General features: G+C 38.7%; 2 protein-coding genes across 2 annotated transcripts in view; one reads left to right on the forward strand and one right to left on the reverse strand.

The window, feature by feature from the left end:
- adam22 (ADAM metallopeptidase domain 22) overlaps nt 1-17,146 on the reverse strand; it is a gene marked incomplete at its 3' end in the record, with an annotated part of 59,624 nt that overhangs the window by 7,503 nt on the left and 34,975 nt on the right. The window contains exons 7-14 of the mRNA XM_083918884.1: nt 8,924-8,990; nt 8,734-8,810; nt 8,134-8,208; nt 7,088-7,159; nt 5,089-5,255; nt 4,918-5,002; nt 3,894-3,984; nt 3,732-3,783 (exon numbers count right to left, since the gene is read on the reverse strand). Coding sequence (XP_083775010.1) covers nt 3,732-3,783; nt 3,894-3,984; nt 4,918-5,002; nt 5,089-5,255; nt 7,088-7,159; nt 8,134-8,208; nt 8,734-8,810; nt 8,924-8,990 — 686 coding nt within the window. The remainder of the gene's footprint in view (nt 1-3,731; nt 3,784-3,893; nt 3,985-4,917; nt 5,003-5,088; nt 5,256-7,087; nt 7,160-8,133; nt 8,209-8,733; nt 8,811-8,923; nt 8,991-17,146) is intronic.
- cldn12 (claudin 12) lies at nt 10,959-15,394 on the forward strand. The gene is made up of 3 exons (XM_083918883.1): nt 10,959-11,095; nt 12,921-13,168; nt 13,276-15,394. The coding sequence occupies exons 2-3, from the start codon at nt 12,950-12,952 to the stop codon at nt 14,122-14,124; spliced, it is 1,068 nt and encodes a 355-aa protein (XP_083775009.1). The 5' UTR covers nt 10,959-11,095; nt 12,921-12,949; the 3' UTR covers nt 14,125-15,394.

Raw genomic sequence — 17,146 nt, forward strand, 5'->3', positions numbered from 1 at the left:
CACTTAGAGTAAGAATATAAAAATCCAGCTTGATGATACATTCACCTGAAGCCCAAAAAACATGTGAAGTATTACAAAAAATTGACCTTGAGAAACCTGAGCAACTGTGCACCACCAGTCACAGATTATGCTGCTGGCACGTGTTTAATTAGAGTGCCCCTGGTAGTTTGGGTCATTAGGACGGCACCGGGAGACAATGCAATAACAGATATTTGTTTGATATGAAATGTGGCTAAACGAAGCCACCTACAGTGTGATGGTTGTATAAAGAGTCAGTAATGGGGCAGTGATGATGGATGAAGCACACTACAATATTTTCAGGTAGATTTCCTATACTAAAAAGGTTTAAACGTGTCCCAACTATCACAGAGAATTGCAATTTGTGATTTCTAAATATACGCTGTACTGCTTATTCTCGTCAAAATCTTGTAGTGTTTATCCCCCTTTTAAACAGGAATAAGGAATGAGAGAAAGATGAAATGTGCTTGAAGGATTCACTGGTCACCAGTAGGGCTGGGTACTGAATACTTATAGGCACCGACTGAACTGCCTCCACAGTATTGAGTATCGTAAAATGTCTTGTTTCAATTTACCAACAGTAAGGAGTAAATCTCCTCAGCGTCAGTGAGCGAATAAGCATGCAGCATGCTTCTACCAAGATTTAATAATGCTGGTGACTGGCTTTCTAACGTTACGTGTTATAGAGGCATGCAGGAGAAACATTTGAAACGTGTGCTGTTGTTTTTAGAGAGACTGGGGAGCTGAAAATAAAAAGAGAGATTTGTAACGTAATGTGTAATGTTGTAATCTCTTTTTGTTGAAATGGATTTTTAAATAATTGGTATTGAAAAAAGTATCGTTCAGGAACTAGTATCGAAGTCGAGGTATCGTCTCAAGCCGGTATTAAAAAGTTTGGAACGATACCCAGCCCTAGGCAATAGGAGAAGTACAGTCGTTACCATATGTACAAATATTATTATTATTCAGACACAATACAGACCTTTTATTTCACAGCCCATAAAACCATGGGTTTTTCACAAGCACTGTGTGCACCTGATTGTTTGACTAATAGCTGGAACAATCATTACCATCCTTTATGGTTCTTAAACGTGTGCTGGACGGTTCAGGCCTCCTTTTAGTATGTTTCCATGTGTTGTGTTTGTTGTTCCATCCAGGACCACTTCGGAAATACGTGTTTTTAGTAATGCTTTTAAGTGCTGTCCTCTGGGTTTATTGCATCGTAATGCTCCTTTTGAGTCGCTGTGCTTTGAATTCCTAATAAAAATAAAATCTAACTCAACGTCATCCATTAATTCCTGATAATGGACGTCTCACTGGACATTATCACTTGCTTAATGGGCACCCTACAGCCAATCAGAATCAAGTATTTACCCATAACATGGTATAAATGGTAAAAAGATTCGCTAACATCCATTATTCATTCTTTCTTTGATAATTTATCAGGGTTCGTACAGGTGCTTGAAATTTGAATGCTCCCTGAAACTATTTGAAATTGTATTCATATTTCTTTTTATTTCACAACAAATAGCTATAGAATAAAAGTCTAATTTAATGTATTATCCTTCTGGTGTTAGGAAACATCTTTGGTGTTGATAACATAATACAATCTCTTTTAACGTGATTTCAATGGAAAAAAGGTGATATAATATAATTGTAGGATATATATAATTTTCAATATCTGTATGTATTTGTAGAAATATGTAATAATGCAATTTGTAAGGTGCTGGAAAAGCTTGAAAATGGACCTTGAAAGCGCTTGAAAAGTGAATTTGACTTTATAAAAGGTGTATGAACCCTGATTTATTTGATTCTTTCTTTGATTCTTTTTTTGCTCCTTCCTTCCTTCCTTCTAGTGGCTGTTAGGAGGAATGGCTCTGTCTGAACTATGAAGCACAATCATTCACTTGTCTGTTTGTCTTTTTAACAGTATATTTGATACTATTGATTAATTAGATCAGAAAATATCAAATTTGCCACTATTACACCTTTTATAACTCATATTTTGTCTTGGTTTGTTCATGGCAAAGTCAATTATTTCATGAGAAGAACAGAAATACATATAATACAATTCTAAATCCGATCGTAATGCATGTTCAAACAATAAGTGCATACGTACACATGGACAGACAATTCGACTCACACACACACACACACACAAACACACACACACACACACACAGTGACCCTGTGAGAAATGTGAGACAGTTAGTAGTAGTAGTAGTAGTCAGGTTAAGTTGATCAGACATGCAGGTGCTGAGGTATAAAAATAAACGTCCGCCATTGGACATGACTGAGGTTGCTCATTGAATACAAGCGTCTGAAATACCATTGACTTTACTTTAGAGAATACAGATCTGGGCCAGGTCCATTCACAGGTGACAGACTCATAAGAGCGCAGTGTCACCTGTCCTCTGTCATGTGATGTGTCAATGACATTATAGCAGGTTTATAATGACCCAATAGAGCAGAACCTGGACGGGGAGTGTTAGGGGAGTGCGCTGTCATTACAGGGAAATGAGGTAGTTAAATATTGGTCTAAGATGAGAATGACATTGCAGACTGTATCAATCGGTTAGACATGGATAAAAAGAACTGATGAAAAGTCCTGACTTTCAAAGATCAGGAGGGAGAAGGAGTCTATTGATAATTACAAAAATCAAATCATTAAAAGTTTCTCTGCTGATCAGCTGGTGACATTCAAAAACTCAATACACATGAAGTACATGTGAAATTGTACGAAATGATCATGAAAAATACAGCCAGTGTGTAATAAAGGGACATCAAACTGTATTTGTTCATGTCATTTGAATAAAAAAGAGAAGCTGGGGCCACAGCGGCTGTAGTGCTGTTGGATGAGATGGTGAAGGTTGTGATGACTGACAACCCCTCCGAGGCAGCCAGTTGGTTCAAAACAGCACAGGCAACGTTCTAGCCAAGCTTCTGCTCACCTGCTGTCCCATTCGGGATAGAGGGGGAACGCAAGAAGTATTTAAGAAGAGGGGTATATACACACACACATACACACATATCGCAGAGGATTTTACAGACACAACACACAGTCACATATGTGTGCTCACAGCGAGCCAGTAGAGTATAAACACTGCAGATGTGCACATTTTAGGACAAAAGGGTATCTAAAGGGAACACAAAGTATACAACGACTGATTTATTTTCTAATCTTAGCAAGAGATGAAAGAGAAAGAGATGGTGTTATGTAAAAAGTATGGAAAATACACATAGTCTGACACCTAGTGGTGAACTATTGAACTACAATAACAGTTGATATCAGCATATTTACACTGATTAAGACCCATATAGTTTGTCTAACACACACTTGTTGCTGATGGTGTGTGTGTGTGTGTGTGTGTGTGTGTGTGTGTGTGTGTGTGTGTGTGTGTGTGTGTGTGTGTGTGTGTGTGTGTGTGTGTGTTTTGCTGGTACTCTAACAAACATGTAAGTTATTCCATTTATAAAATGAAACTGCTTTGTGATACATAGGAGAATATATTCTAGTTTAAATTATAAACAAATTTACTTTTGACGACCTTTATTCTAGATTTCATTTAACTCTTTGGTGATTACACCCAAAGCCCAAGTACAGCATTGTATTGAACTCTGATGTTGTGATTCAAATTTGTTGGGGAAACAGTTGTTTGTTGTGGCTTTAAGGTTATGACTTGATGAGAAAATGTTCTGTAAAAGTAACTTACCCAACATCATCCATGATACAGCCTGACCAACGATCATCGCACTTGCACTCGCCTAAAGAAGAAAAAAACATTGAAATGTTTCCACCGCACATAAAAAGGAGGCTTAAAAAAAATAATGTGTGCTGGAAAAGTAAGAACTAACTAAGAGGTTTAATTGTATACCATTGAGGATCCTCTTCTTGTCAGAGAATATGCCAATGTTCTGTCCAAGAGACTGAGCGAGGGTTATGGCCATCTCATCTGTTTTCCCGTACTGATGAAGAGATGGAAAAAGGGAGAGCGGGAGAGAGAGAGAGAGAGAGAGAGAGAGAGAGAGAGAGAGAGAGAGAGAGAGGAGAGAGAGAGAGAGAGAGAGAGAGAGAGAGAGAGAGAGACGGAGGAAGACAGATAATAAACAAAATATTAGACAAGTCTTAGGAGAAAAAAATGGTGTTACACCCTCAGAAACTAAATGTCTATAAACTGAAACTTCAGGAATAAATGCATAGTACAAAAGAGAGCATGCTGGTGGTGTTCGATACTGAGATTAGGATTCATTAACTTCTCCTTTGATAATAATAATCGTATAATAATAACTTTATTTGTATAGCACCTTTAAAAACAGCAGTTTACATAGTGCTTCGACATAACTAAAATCTGAATATAAACACAAATACAGTATAAACATAGCAAATAATAATAATAATAATAATAATAATAATAATAATAATAATAAGAGTAGTAAGATAAGTAATTTAGAGCTGGGTGATTGATCACATTTCGGCATTTGGCTTACAGTGATGATTAAAAAAGATAATCTAGATAAAATGATAATTGTGCATCATTCTGTGTCACAGTGATGCTCTTGTTTTGTCTTTTGCACCACCTTTCTTTTACAGCGGTAACTGGAATATGTTAGTTTACCTAAATGTGAGTTTATATTTAGGAGCTATTTGATCTATTTAAGTATATTTGATCTATTTAAGTATATTTGATCTTATTCATTTTGGTTTCATTTGTTTTATTTTATTATTTTTAAAGTATTTATTTAAATGTATGTATATATTTTTATATTATATATTTATTTATTGTGCTTAATACATTCATTATTCATTTATCACATTTTATATTTGTTTTTCAGTTGAATGATATTTAAAGTTAAAGAAAATCCACTGTTAAAAAGTCAATTTGTATCTTCTGGACTCACCTCATTGACTCCCCCTCCTTTAGTCAAGGAGCAAACTCCTCCCATATAAGAAGCTCCTCCCCAGCTGCTATGGAAACGATTCCCTCTGATAAAAAAAAAAGAAGAAGAAAGTTGTATTAAATAAAAAGATGCTGGGTGAACAAGAAAGACATTTTAAATATTCTGACTTACGAGAAGAGGTGAACAGAGTCACATTTCTCCTTGATGAAGTCTTTTCGATACTTCATGAACTCCCTCAGCGTCACCATGGGGTCGTCGTCGATGTTGAACTTGTTGTCAGCTGACCACGTTTCCATGGCAACCAGCACAATCCGGGAATTGAGTTGTTCTTTGAAAATCTGGGAAATTAAAAGTAGGGTTAAATATCAGTTATTCATCTATTGAAAGTGCCCAAAATGAATAAATAAACGACATCTCCCGATCGATCTATATAAGTGACAAGGGCCGCTTCATATTCATCAACTGCGACACAGTCAGTGTGATCAGCCTGATCCTGCCACCAGACAGCAGCACATCACAGGCGGCAAGACGGAGTCAATAAGGGCAGCGGTCTGAAGGGCACAGAGGGAGCGGACTGGCAAATAATGATGTTTGCTTTCATAAGATGGAAATCTATTGGGGTAGGAAACACACATTGGAGAAGAGGACAAGAGCAAAGCCTCTTTGATTAAGCTGAATGCCAGTAGTCTCAAGACAAAGCTGACAGAGAGCAGTGAGGAAGTGGTTAGTGGGTCTGTGAATGCTCTCATTTGTCCAGGTCACCAGCAACTGGTCCAGGCTGGGACTGGTCAGATGCGTACATGAACTAATGAAGCCTCTTGGATGAGAGGTGAAACCACTTTCTAGACAAATAACCAAGTCCAGTTGCTTTTGAGTGAAATTGCTTTGAGGATCAGCGTTTATTGATATATGCATGGTTCAAACCCAATGCAGCCTCCAAACCTCACTCTGTCCGCTCCACTTGTTGTTGCACATTAAGATCCATCCTATATCTAGTTTTTGCCTGTACACATTTTTGAGTCACCAAGCTAAGCAAAAGTGAGCTTTGCTTTATACGTTTACATAAACAACAGCGGGCCCTTAGAAAATCACCAACAGTTAAAACTTGAGAGACTGGTTGAAAATATTTTTTATTGCGCAGAGGATGGAATATTTTTGCATCCAGACGGTTGTATGAGTCTTTGAGATTTCTGGAAATACCTTCAGAGCACTAAGTCTTGTTAAACAACTGACTGTTGTTGTTTATTTTTCTTCCAAAGATCACATGTATTTTTTTTCAGAGATGGGATACTTAGCTTTTTGACTTAAAGGTAAAAGGTAAAACATTAGAGGCACCAACTGGAGTTAGAAACATCCAAAACCAGCCCAATGTGTGAATAATAGAGAGAGCATCTTCTAGATTGTGCTACTTTTTAAACATTATGTCGGTAATGCACATACATTTATAGCTACACATTTCATGGTGGGTTTAAAAATCACAGCCATCAATCGCCCTGTGTCAGTAACCATGGTGACAGATGTTTCCTGCATATGACAACTGGTAGTTGGTGGATAGTGGTCTGGAAAAAGGACCGTAAAGGACCGAAAAGCACACGTTTTATAAACTATAAAAATGTTACTCTAATGAATTGTATGTATATTGATACCTACTGTAATATATAATTAATTGCTATAATGTTTATCATATCTGATGCCACTGTGAATGTGGCTGAGGTGCTGTGGCTGCATCATGGCATACGGGAAAAAAGGCAACTATTACTTGCACATGGAAATCAATGTGTCCGTCCCAAATAGAGTCTGCTTCATATGATCCTCTTCAAGGGCACGACAAAAAGCATGACCTTTCCTCGGCTTCACCAGCCTATCAGCTTTCAGACATGACCCTGTGGCAGTTCAGGTTTCAGGAGCACAGCAAACAGATGTGGCCACAAATAATGAAACATTGAAATATCTGCCTCAGTACAGTTGGGATGCCACTGGTGTTTCAGTCCTCTGAAAACTCCTGACTGGCTGGTTAATGACTGCACGCAGCATATTATGGGCCAGGAGTGGTTTTAAGTGTAGAGAGTGAGGTTGGTTAAATGAGAAATCAGTGCAATGTGTGCTCAGCTCTAATGCCTGGGAGTGCTTGTGGCAAGCTTTCCAAGAAGAGGATCAATACAATTCTTACCATGTCAGCCATATTGACCACTGACTTAGCATAGTTATTCGTGTGCCCAACGGAAAGCCGATGCTTCTTGTACTGTAGAGAGAGAGACAGGGGGATGGAGAGAAGACAAACGTGGGAATCATAATCTGGAACAAATTCATTTTAAGCCATTTAAAATGTGTGAAAGGAGCCAGTGTGTGCACATTTGATTCGCTCCAAATATCACCTTTATTGTGTATAAATCATTTAAAGGGGACATATAATGCTCATTTTCAGGTTCATACTTGTTTTTTGGGTTTCTGCTAGAACATCTGTATGTGCTTTATTGTTCACATTATTTTTCTCATATTGTCTAAAGCACAGACTCTATGAATAATGGATGTAGTCTGTGTGACATCAGTGTCACCCATAGGTTTCTGAAGAGCCAAAATAAAGTTCAAAGTGGGACGCTCTCCGTGGTTCCGACCATGGTCATCTTGACAGTGTCATGACTTCACCGTCTAATCCAAAAATGGGGGGGCTCAATGCAGCGTGACTCGAAGCTCCAAGTTAGTGAAGGCTAACAAGCTAGGCCACGGAGCTAGTTAGACTATTTCACTGTACTTTTCAATTGAAAAGGTATCAGTCTGGTGTACTTTGCGAGAGAGAGAAAAGTGGCTAGATCTACGCTCTGGGGAGAGCTCTGCGCATTGGCGCCATGGAGGAAAGTCAAACCATTCATCTGCACACACTGTGATGACACAGAGCTACGGCAAAGTATTTTTTTAATCGGAAACAGTAGATTAGTCATGGAAAATGAGCCCTGCAACTTTTCCTTTTGTATTAAGCAGCAAAAAGGTTGTAGTATGATGTTTTTCAGTTAATTTTCCTTACTTGAGGTTGTGCATCCTGCAGTGTGACTAACACGCATGCGCAGATTGCAGTGTCGATGCTAAAACTATTAATTGTGCAGCCCTAATCAAGACCACTTGTTTCATGTACAATAAAGGTACTATTTGGATTTATTTGTATAATGTATAATTTCACAGTGTACTCTCTATCTTAATTGTATATCTATATCTACTTACCATTAAATGGTCATTGATCACCATCAACTCAATGTATTTGGTCTCATCCTCTACACTGTGTGACACGTGTGGAGCCTGAGAAGACATTTCAGAAAAGCATACACAGTAAACAAAAAGATCAACTCATGTGTCACCAAGAGAAGAAAAGAAAGAACAAATCAATAAGGATGAACTTTGCAAAGCTAAACCAGGTCAGTCTTTTTTTTTTCAAAATTCCAAATAAAGAAAAGAGCAGGTCTGAGGGCTGAGAGACCGACAGCTGCAGACGTCTGACTGTGTCTGAGAAAAAAGCGAGGTAGCAGCCTCTGCTCGGAAGGTAAATATTTCATGAAAAAGAATTTAAAAAAGCAAGATGGGTGGAGTGCTGTTGTGTGGGAGGAGATTGAGGAAACGGCACTCTCTCTTTAGCTTTGTGAATTTACATAAAACATACGGGCGGGGAAACAGCGTGATTTTGGACAAACAGCATCCAGAACATAATTATCTCACACCAACAAATATACTCAGGTGCACATCATAAACAAGTCAACATGAGTCCATTAGTATCCCTCTGCTAATGATGATCATTTTCCAATAAACATGCCTGCAGCGGAGTCATACCTGTCTCTTTTTTCTCCTGTGAACGATTTTTGACCCTGGAAATGGAGGGCTGGGAAAAGGCGGCTCTGGAAGATCACCTAGGAAACAGAAACATTCATAGCTATAAATATTCATATACAGTATATCCAAAACAGTAATACACACCATTTATGATTTAACCATTTATGATCATCCTCAGTCGTCATCTTACCATTGAGGAGATCATTTAGTCCCTCATGTCCTGCAGATTTATATATCATGTGAATGTGGACATCTCCCTGGAAGACACAAAAAGCAGAATTCAATCAAGTTCATCAGTGAGACAAATCAAGCAGATGTGTTGAAACTGCTGCTAGCCTCTGTCAGAATTGGACGGATTCTAAGGTCTTTACCCAGGCAAATACACTGATTGTTTGATTCAATGTGTCCCAGTTTATTTCATGTTGCAGTGTGTATGTATGTGTGTATGAATGACATCAATGGCATGGAGGTAACAAGGACCCAGGCTGTTGCCTAGCAATGGAATTCCATTGAAAAGGTCTTTATAGTCTATTTAGTCGACACCTGTCGCACAAATGAAGACTATTAATTGGACAGAAAGACACATGTGGTTGCATTAAAATCGAAAATTAAAGAATTTGGTCGACCTCTGCAGTGTTACAAAATACTTTTTTAATCTATTTTTGAACAATTCTATAAATTTGTGAATTGTCTATTTGTATTTTTATTTACCTCATTATCACATCTACTTTTAGTAGTGGAAAGTAACTAATACTGAGTAATCCCTTTTTTATTCAAGATCATTTTTTGGCAGTTTTCAACGCTTTCATTAGATAGAACAGACAGGCATCGGGTGAGAGAGAGAGAGAGGAAGACATGCAGCAAAGGGCCACAGGTCGGAGTCGAACCTGCGGTCGCTGCCTGTAGGACCTTCAAGCTCTTTACATGGGGCGACTGCTCTGACCACTGTTCCACCGACCGCCCAGAGTAATCCCATTTTTATCTACTTTATACTTCTACTCCACTACATTTCAGAGGAAATATTGTACTTTTTACACTACATTTATTTGGCAACTTTAGTTACTAGTTACTTTACAGATTAAGATTATTAATATCAAATATTGTCAACCAATTAAATAACATACATTGTTTTAGATTAAGCTACACAGCAGAATATACAGTAAATTAAATTAGCCCCACCTTTATCAGCTGCAACATTAAAAGTGATATTTACATGAATCTATTAACAATTATAATCCGATTCTGAAATGGGCCATTCCGCATAATGAGTACTCTTACTTTTTATACATTAAGTCCATCATTTATACTAATTCCTTTGTATTTGTACTTAAAGGTTGAATAGGTAGAATGAGCAGAACACCGGCATCTTGTGTCTCAAGATCGTAGTCGCAACGACAAAAAATAATTCCACCACTCAGGTTGCCAGGTTGGTCAGGCCCGGCCCAGGAGCCTACAGTCGACCGGAGTCTGTTCGAGCCTGTTTGAACCCATCCCCTCAGGCGAATCGCACCATAAAAGCAAGTATTGCAGAGAAGTTTGACTGTAACCGTTAGCCGTTACAGCTAAGTAAACATGAAAGTTAGCTTACTGATCGAGGAGAAACGCAGCCACTTGTGCGTGAGTTTTAATGCTGTTGAACTCCTTTATCTCAGTCCATTGAGTGAATGCTTGACCTATACTGACTCTGGTTTTTGCCCGTCTGTGGTCACTTATCTAGTGGGACAAATAACGCAGCTGCAGGATTGGAAAACTCCATTTCCCCAGTGCCAGCCGACAGTAGCTGCGCCCAACAACAGACAAACCTGGCAACCCGCAATGCCAGCCGCTATTGGCTGGTACAATGTAAACAGAACGTGACATAAAGTCATTGTCAAACCCGCAAAAAGAAAAAGTTTAAATGTTAATTCAGACTAAATTTATTTTTATTTTTATGGAGAAGCAACTTTCATTCTTTACCCCTCAAAACACTCCATGGGTGTAGTTATATATATATATATATATATATATAGCTTTTAATGAAAATTCTATATATTCAACCTTTACTTTACTTGTAACAGAGTATTTATACTATTACTTAAGAAAAAACTGAGTACTTCTTCCACCACTGGCTAGTTTAAAGTGCTCTATGTCTAACTTTACCAACACTGCCCTCTCTAACCTTCTGTGCGCATGCGTGATACACCTGTGAGACAGCACTGAGGGCAGACACACAGAAACACAGGCCACATCCTGTTGACGCTCTCCTCTACTGTACTCCGGTGCACAGGCTCTGCTGTGGTCTGGACCAAGTGTGTAATCAAAGACCAGGCTGAAATGACACCGCCTTCGATCTAAAACACCACCCAACTGCTGTTAACATAAGGTATTGTAGTCTATTTTTTAATGTAGTCGCTTTGTTTGTGCTTAAAGGATTTCAGGAGGCAACAGGTTGTTATGATGCTAACTCTTTTAGCTTTCAGCTAGCTTTGTTAACGAACTAACGTTAGCATCAGATGCTGGTTAGTCAGCCTATCGTACACATTTCGTCTTCATTGTTTCATATTTTGACGGTAGATTTTATCGAACAAAATGTACTAAACTATAAATGACGTTACAGGTGTTTCCGGTTATCTAATAGAGCAAATCTAACTAGTAAGTTAGTCAAGTTAGCTGGAGAAACGACTCAGACAGGCGTCACCTGCTGCTGCAATTAATATCTTCACACACATCTGTTATTACTTGGTTATGGTGTGGTATGGTACATTAATTATACAATTAGGTTTCTATATAATATCAGTTTCTGTATAAGTATAATAGCATGGCACGACCCGCCCGAGGATCTAAATCTTTTACATCACTGCTTAAAACACACCTTTATACTCTTTTATGTTATGTTTATGTCTTTTTGTTTATTTTATCCATTTATTTGTTTATTGTATCTACACTGTCTTAACTTTATCATCTGTTAATTAAATTTTTATTATTTGTTGTATTTACTGCTTGTTAAAATTGTCCTATTGTATATCTCGCCTTGTTGACGTGTATATATGTATATATATATGTATGGATTTCTATGTGCTTTTGCCTTTGCTCTGGCTGTCAAAGCACTTTGTAAACTTTTGTTTTTAAAGGTGCTATATTAATAAAGTTATTATTGTTATATTATTATGGCCTTAGTCAGTGTATTAGCAGTTTTATTGGGATGATGACTGTATAGACAAAGGCAAACAAGCAGCATGCTAACGTGAGTAAATCAAGATATAAACATTCAATTAAATAGTAAAATGACATCAGGCAACTAAAAAAAATAAATCATGCAACAATAAAATAGGTATCAGCTAGGAGTGAAAAAAGTAATTCAAAAGAATCAAATCTATATTTCTGATAATCATTGAAGAGGTTGCAGACTCTGTAAGTCTTAGATCCTCAGACAGGGATCTCCAGAGATTAGGGGCCCTAACTGCAAAAAGCTTGCTCACTTCTAGTTTTGAACCAGAATTTGTTATAAACAACCTCCAGAAGAGCAAGTAGTCAGCCCATGAAGTGCTTTAAATGTCATCAGTGAATTTAAAATAACTCTATAACTGACTGGTAACCACTGAAGAGACGCCACAACAGTTGTGATCTGATCGTGTCTCTGAATTTGTTTAAAGCAGAGCAACTGCGTTTTTTTAAAATCATCTTAAGGCATAAAATAGATGTTTGGCTTTAGTCAAAATCAAAATGCAAATATCTAGATGTGATGGTATTAAAGCACATAGGAGTTTCTTAATATAAAGATTCAACACAGCCACGTCAGTCATTGCTTGCTGCAACATAAAGAGACCTCAAGCATCTAATTCAATTGCTCATTGTTTAGCTTGACAGTCTATGTAATGCACTGCAGTATAGACACGCTTGCCCTGCACCCTCAGTCCCCAAGTCATAGTCACTTTGTGTGCTAATGAAATGAGAGCATTGTTTCTAGGGGACAGCAGATATTGGGTCAACTACGCTGTGGTGAATAGAAATACAGGGGGGTTGCCCATAGCTAGGTCAGACTGTGGCATAGTTAGCTTGCTTCAATAGTAATGGGGCCAAACTTGTATAACCGTGCCTTTTTCCTATGATCAGGAGTTCAAATTATTTACTAAAGTCACATTTTGCCCTCGTCACTTTCCACTGTACGGTAATTCTGTCTGACTTCCTCTCTTTATCTGTTCATACAGGAACTATCCCAGTGGCCGTCAGCACCACCATGTCGTGCCGGGACATCCACGCCACCAATGCTTTTGCCTTCATCATTGCCTTCGTGTCTGTGGGAGGGATTGCTGTGGCAGCATTAATCCCACAGTGGCGTGTAACGAGACTTGTCACCTTCAATCGTAATGCCAAGAATATCAGCGTGTATGATGGGCTGTGGGCTAAATGTGTGAAACAGGATGGCTATTCAGGATGTTACTACTATGATTCAGAGGTATTACTTTGAGAAATGGGCTCTGCTCTGACTTTGCTTTTCTTTCTGTTCTGTCCTAAATTGTCAACACAACACAATAACACAATCACATCTTCTTATTTTTCCAGTGGTACTCCAAAGTGGACCAGCTGGATCTGCGGCTCCTGCAGTTCTGTCTGCCCGCAGGCCTGATGTTCGGCTCTCTAGCCCTGCTGCTGTGCATGGCAGGAATGTGTAAGACCTGCTGCTGCTCAGACAAGCCTGAACCGGACATTAAAACCATCAGATTCCTGGTCAACAATGCAGGCTGCCACCTGGTGGCTGGGACGTTCTTGTTCCTTGGCGGAGCTATCGCCATCGCACCCTCAGTGTGGTTCCTGTTCCGCACCAAGGAAATGAACATCAGATATGATAACATTTTCTCAGACGGCTTTGCTGTGTATGTATCGATAGGCTGCTCTGGAGGACTGATGCTGGCCGCCCTGCTGATGTTCATGTGGTACTGTATGTGTAAAAAGTTGCCTTCTCCTTTCTGGTTGCCCCTGCCCTCCATGCCTACCTCTCTTTCTGCCCAGCCTCTCACTGCCAACGGTTATCCCCCTTCCCCAGTGTATGGTCCTCAGCCCTTCCCACCACAGACATATCCACCCACAGTGATCGAAGCCCAGCCATATGTGACCTCCCAGGGTTACGCACAAAGTGTGGTCGCCCCCGCACCACCACAGGTGTACATGTCTCAGATTTCTGCTCCAGAAGGCTACGGTTCAGAGGTGGGAGGGACCCAGGCCTACAGCTACGCTCCCTCGCAGAGCTATGCTCCCTCGCAGAGCTATGCACCATCTCAGGCCTACGCACCCTCGCAGAGCTACGCACCATCTCAGGCCTACACATCCAACTACGCAGGACACCGCTACTCCTCCCGCTCACGGATGTCCGCCATAGAGATCGACATTCCTGTGCTGACACAGGGGCAGTAAGAGAAGAGAGGCTGATAACACTCGCACATTGAAGGCTTCTGTCCATGAACCTTCCTGAAGTTCAACACTGATTAAACTAATAAAGTATGATAGATAGAAGTTAATAACATGAGAGTAATTTACAGCCCCAAGATTGATTCAATCAATCATTTCAAAACTGTAAATTGCAGAATATAGAAGATGAAACCCAGTCATAAGAACCCTGGGGCTACTATATGAAGGATGAGATTTTATTAAAAACGAAGTTCACTAAATAACTGGTGCGAACACTGTATTCAGCTTAGCATTGTAAAAAGGGAAGAAAATAAACTTATTCCAGCCTAAAATACCTAAAGACACCTCAACCACGTCGCCTTTTTCACCATTTTACCAGCAGAGCACCACTTAACAAAAACCCCCAACTCGCTGAAGTGGCCAGTGGACCAACTTGCTAGCTAAATACAAATAATTATAAGCATTTAGTATTAGGCTGGATAGAAATTCCCACTAATATGTTAGATTAAATAATACCTGATGATGGCTGCCAAAAGCTAGTGACAGCTAATCAGCAAAAAATGTGTTTTATGTTACATTTGTTTATGTTGGACAAATTATATTAAAATAACTTGTTACTATTGTGTACAGTATAAAGTATTTTGTTTTCACTACTAAACATAACTTTAGATTTCTGTGGTTCTGAATGGACAGCTACTAAGTGACTCACCTGTTTGTGTACTTTGTGTTTGTTTTTCAACATGAATTGTTAATGTCACATGGCCCTGTGAAGAGGAAGTTTTTAATGCACTAATTATGTGAATACTGTGCCAGTTTACATTGCCTTTGTTCACCGACTTTGTTGTAGCCTTGAGTATTTTCGAACATATTAATCTTTAATTTCTTTTCTGAAGTGTTAATGTCAAAAAACTATGAAACACTAAGAAATGTGTTAGCCTTGTTAAATGCAATGTATAGATGCAGATTTTTATCAGTGTGTGGAATAACATTTTAATTATGAATTGTAATGTTAAAAACACTAACAGAAATGGCAGGAATAAGATCTGCCGATGATTAAAACCTTTGCCAATTTAGCTGAAAGTGTAACATTGTTCAGTGGTGGATGTGCGATTAAGCCAATTTTAACAAGCAGTTTAAATGCATTTTTAAATAATGAGCACTGATCAACATTTCTACAAAGTCATGTATTCACGATGTTATTCTACAATGCTGAGGTCAAATGATTTTCTACTCTTTTTTTTCCCACGTTGTTTTTATTAAAGGATAAATCACAATGTATGTGCATGCCTGTTTATGTGCTGGGGTAACAAAAAATATTCACTTACTGCTATAAAGAACGTAATATGCATAATAGCAACAAAAATAGACAGAATAAAGCTACTGAAAGAATCCATGTGAAGTCATTTATCCGTCCTCGCGGATCTGACAAAAGACTTAAGAGATGAAATTAAGCAACATTTCACTCAGACTGAATTACCGACTGGCAAAGAGAGTCGGCTCATATCTGTTCCAGTTATGCTCTCAGATGGTTGTCTCCACTTTTTACAGTTTAATTGATAAACTGTGTGAGAAAATCAATGACTCCTGAGGTTCCGGTTTCACAGAAATGTTTTGCCATAAAACGTTGCACTTCCTTCTGTGATCTCTTCATGATGACTTGATATTAAAGTTGAGTATCTGTCTGCACCAGTGGTGTCCAGGTTAACACTGCCCAGCACCCTTTTGGTTTGGTTTACTTTCACGTACTGTCAAGGACTGTGCCTTTAGGTGACTAACAGTAAAAGTTAAAAAAAAAAGGTAGTTTAAGTTACAGTACAGATTTATCTACTTTTCCATAATGCCAGACAACAGAATGTCAGCAGCTTCGTTCCTAATCTATGTTCAATGGCATCAATTCTGTGTAGGTTTAAAATAGGAGCTACATTTGTTCAGCTGCGCCAAGTGAGTCGAGTAGTCAAACTGTTCAGATCTGTATATCTGATGAGCGGACGTTAAAATGTTTGAAGAAATCTGGCTGGTCTTCCCTCAAAACCCCTACTTTTACACTTTCACATATTACAAAAAAAGTATTGGTCATTTTCTGATCAAACTAATGGATTAACAGTAAAAAGGTATAAATATGTTCATCCTTAAAAACACACAGGCTAATTTTCTACTGTCATGATGATATTATACCAACGTACCTCGAAACCACTTGCAGTAAAATTATTTTGACGCTATTCAAAGATCAGCAAGGCCAATACCATTCAAGTTCATTTTACTTCTCTAGGATGATATTCTTGCTTTCAGAGCCCAGGGTGGAGTCTTCAGAGAGTTTGTTTTTGCCCCACCGACTAAAACCAAAGACATTAAATGTACTAAGATGTGCATCAGAGCAGCTTCACACATGATTCTGGAGACGCAGGAACCAGATAGTGGAATTAGCAAATGTGCTCAACTAATCATTTATCTAACAGCATAGCTTCCCCTTTTGTTTGGCTGAAATGCGCTGAACTCGTGGTCATTGCACCATCAACTTCACACTGCAGCAACTCTGGGAAAAAAAACTCACTGACAGTTGCCCTGAACTATGATGATTTCTCTGTGGGAACATTTTTGAGTTATCACATCGTTGACTTCAGAGAGAAACCAGAGACAATTAAGAACAGTGAGTACTTTTTAAATAAATGAATCCTTTAGCACTCCAGTGTTTTGTCTTATCTTTGATGTAGCCCAAGTGGACTGAGCGTCTGAATTAACAGACACCGTCCTAAACTGCAACAGTCATAATGGGAACCAGCTCCTTCTTTGATGGGACACTTTCATGTTAACTGAGAGTTGAATAATAACACCATCATTAACAAACGTGTCACAGCAGCTTTTGTATTATTTGTAGCACATACACACGTCATTATCAGAGCAGTTACTCCTGAATTAACTGTTATAATAAAGCCTAGTCTTCTTTGTTCTTCACGTAATCACTCCCATCTCAGTTAAAAACACAACCACAGCATATAGAGTCGGCAGGGAGTGTGTAGAGATGGAGATT

Source organism: Echiichthys vipera (assembly GCF_963691815.1).
Source record: "Echiichthys vipera genome assembly, chromosome: 8".
Lineage (NCBI taxonomy): Eukaryota > Metazoa > Chordata > Actinopteri > Perciformes > Trachinidae > Echiichthys > Echiichthys vipera.

Bases quoted from the DNA above. Each gene is read 5' to 3' on its own strand.
- cldn12 (XM_083918883.1), top strand. From the start codon at position 12,950: ATGTCGTGCCGGGACATCCACGCCACCAATGCTTTTGCCTTCATCATT. The intron at 13,169-13,275 runs GTATTACTTTGA...TTATTTTTCCAG, and splicing joins GTTACTACTATGATTCAGAG to TGGTACTCCAAAGTGGACCA.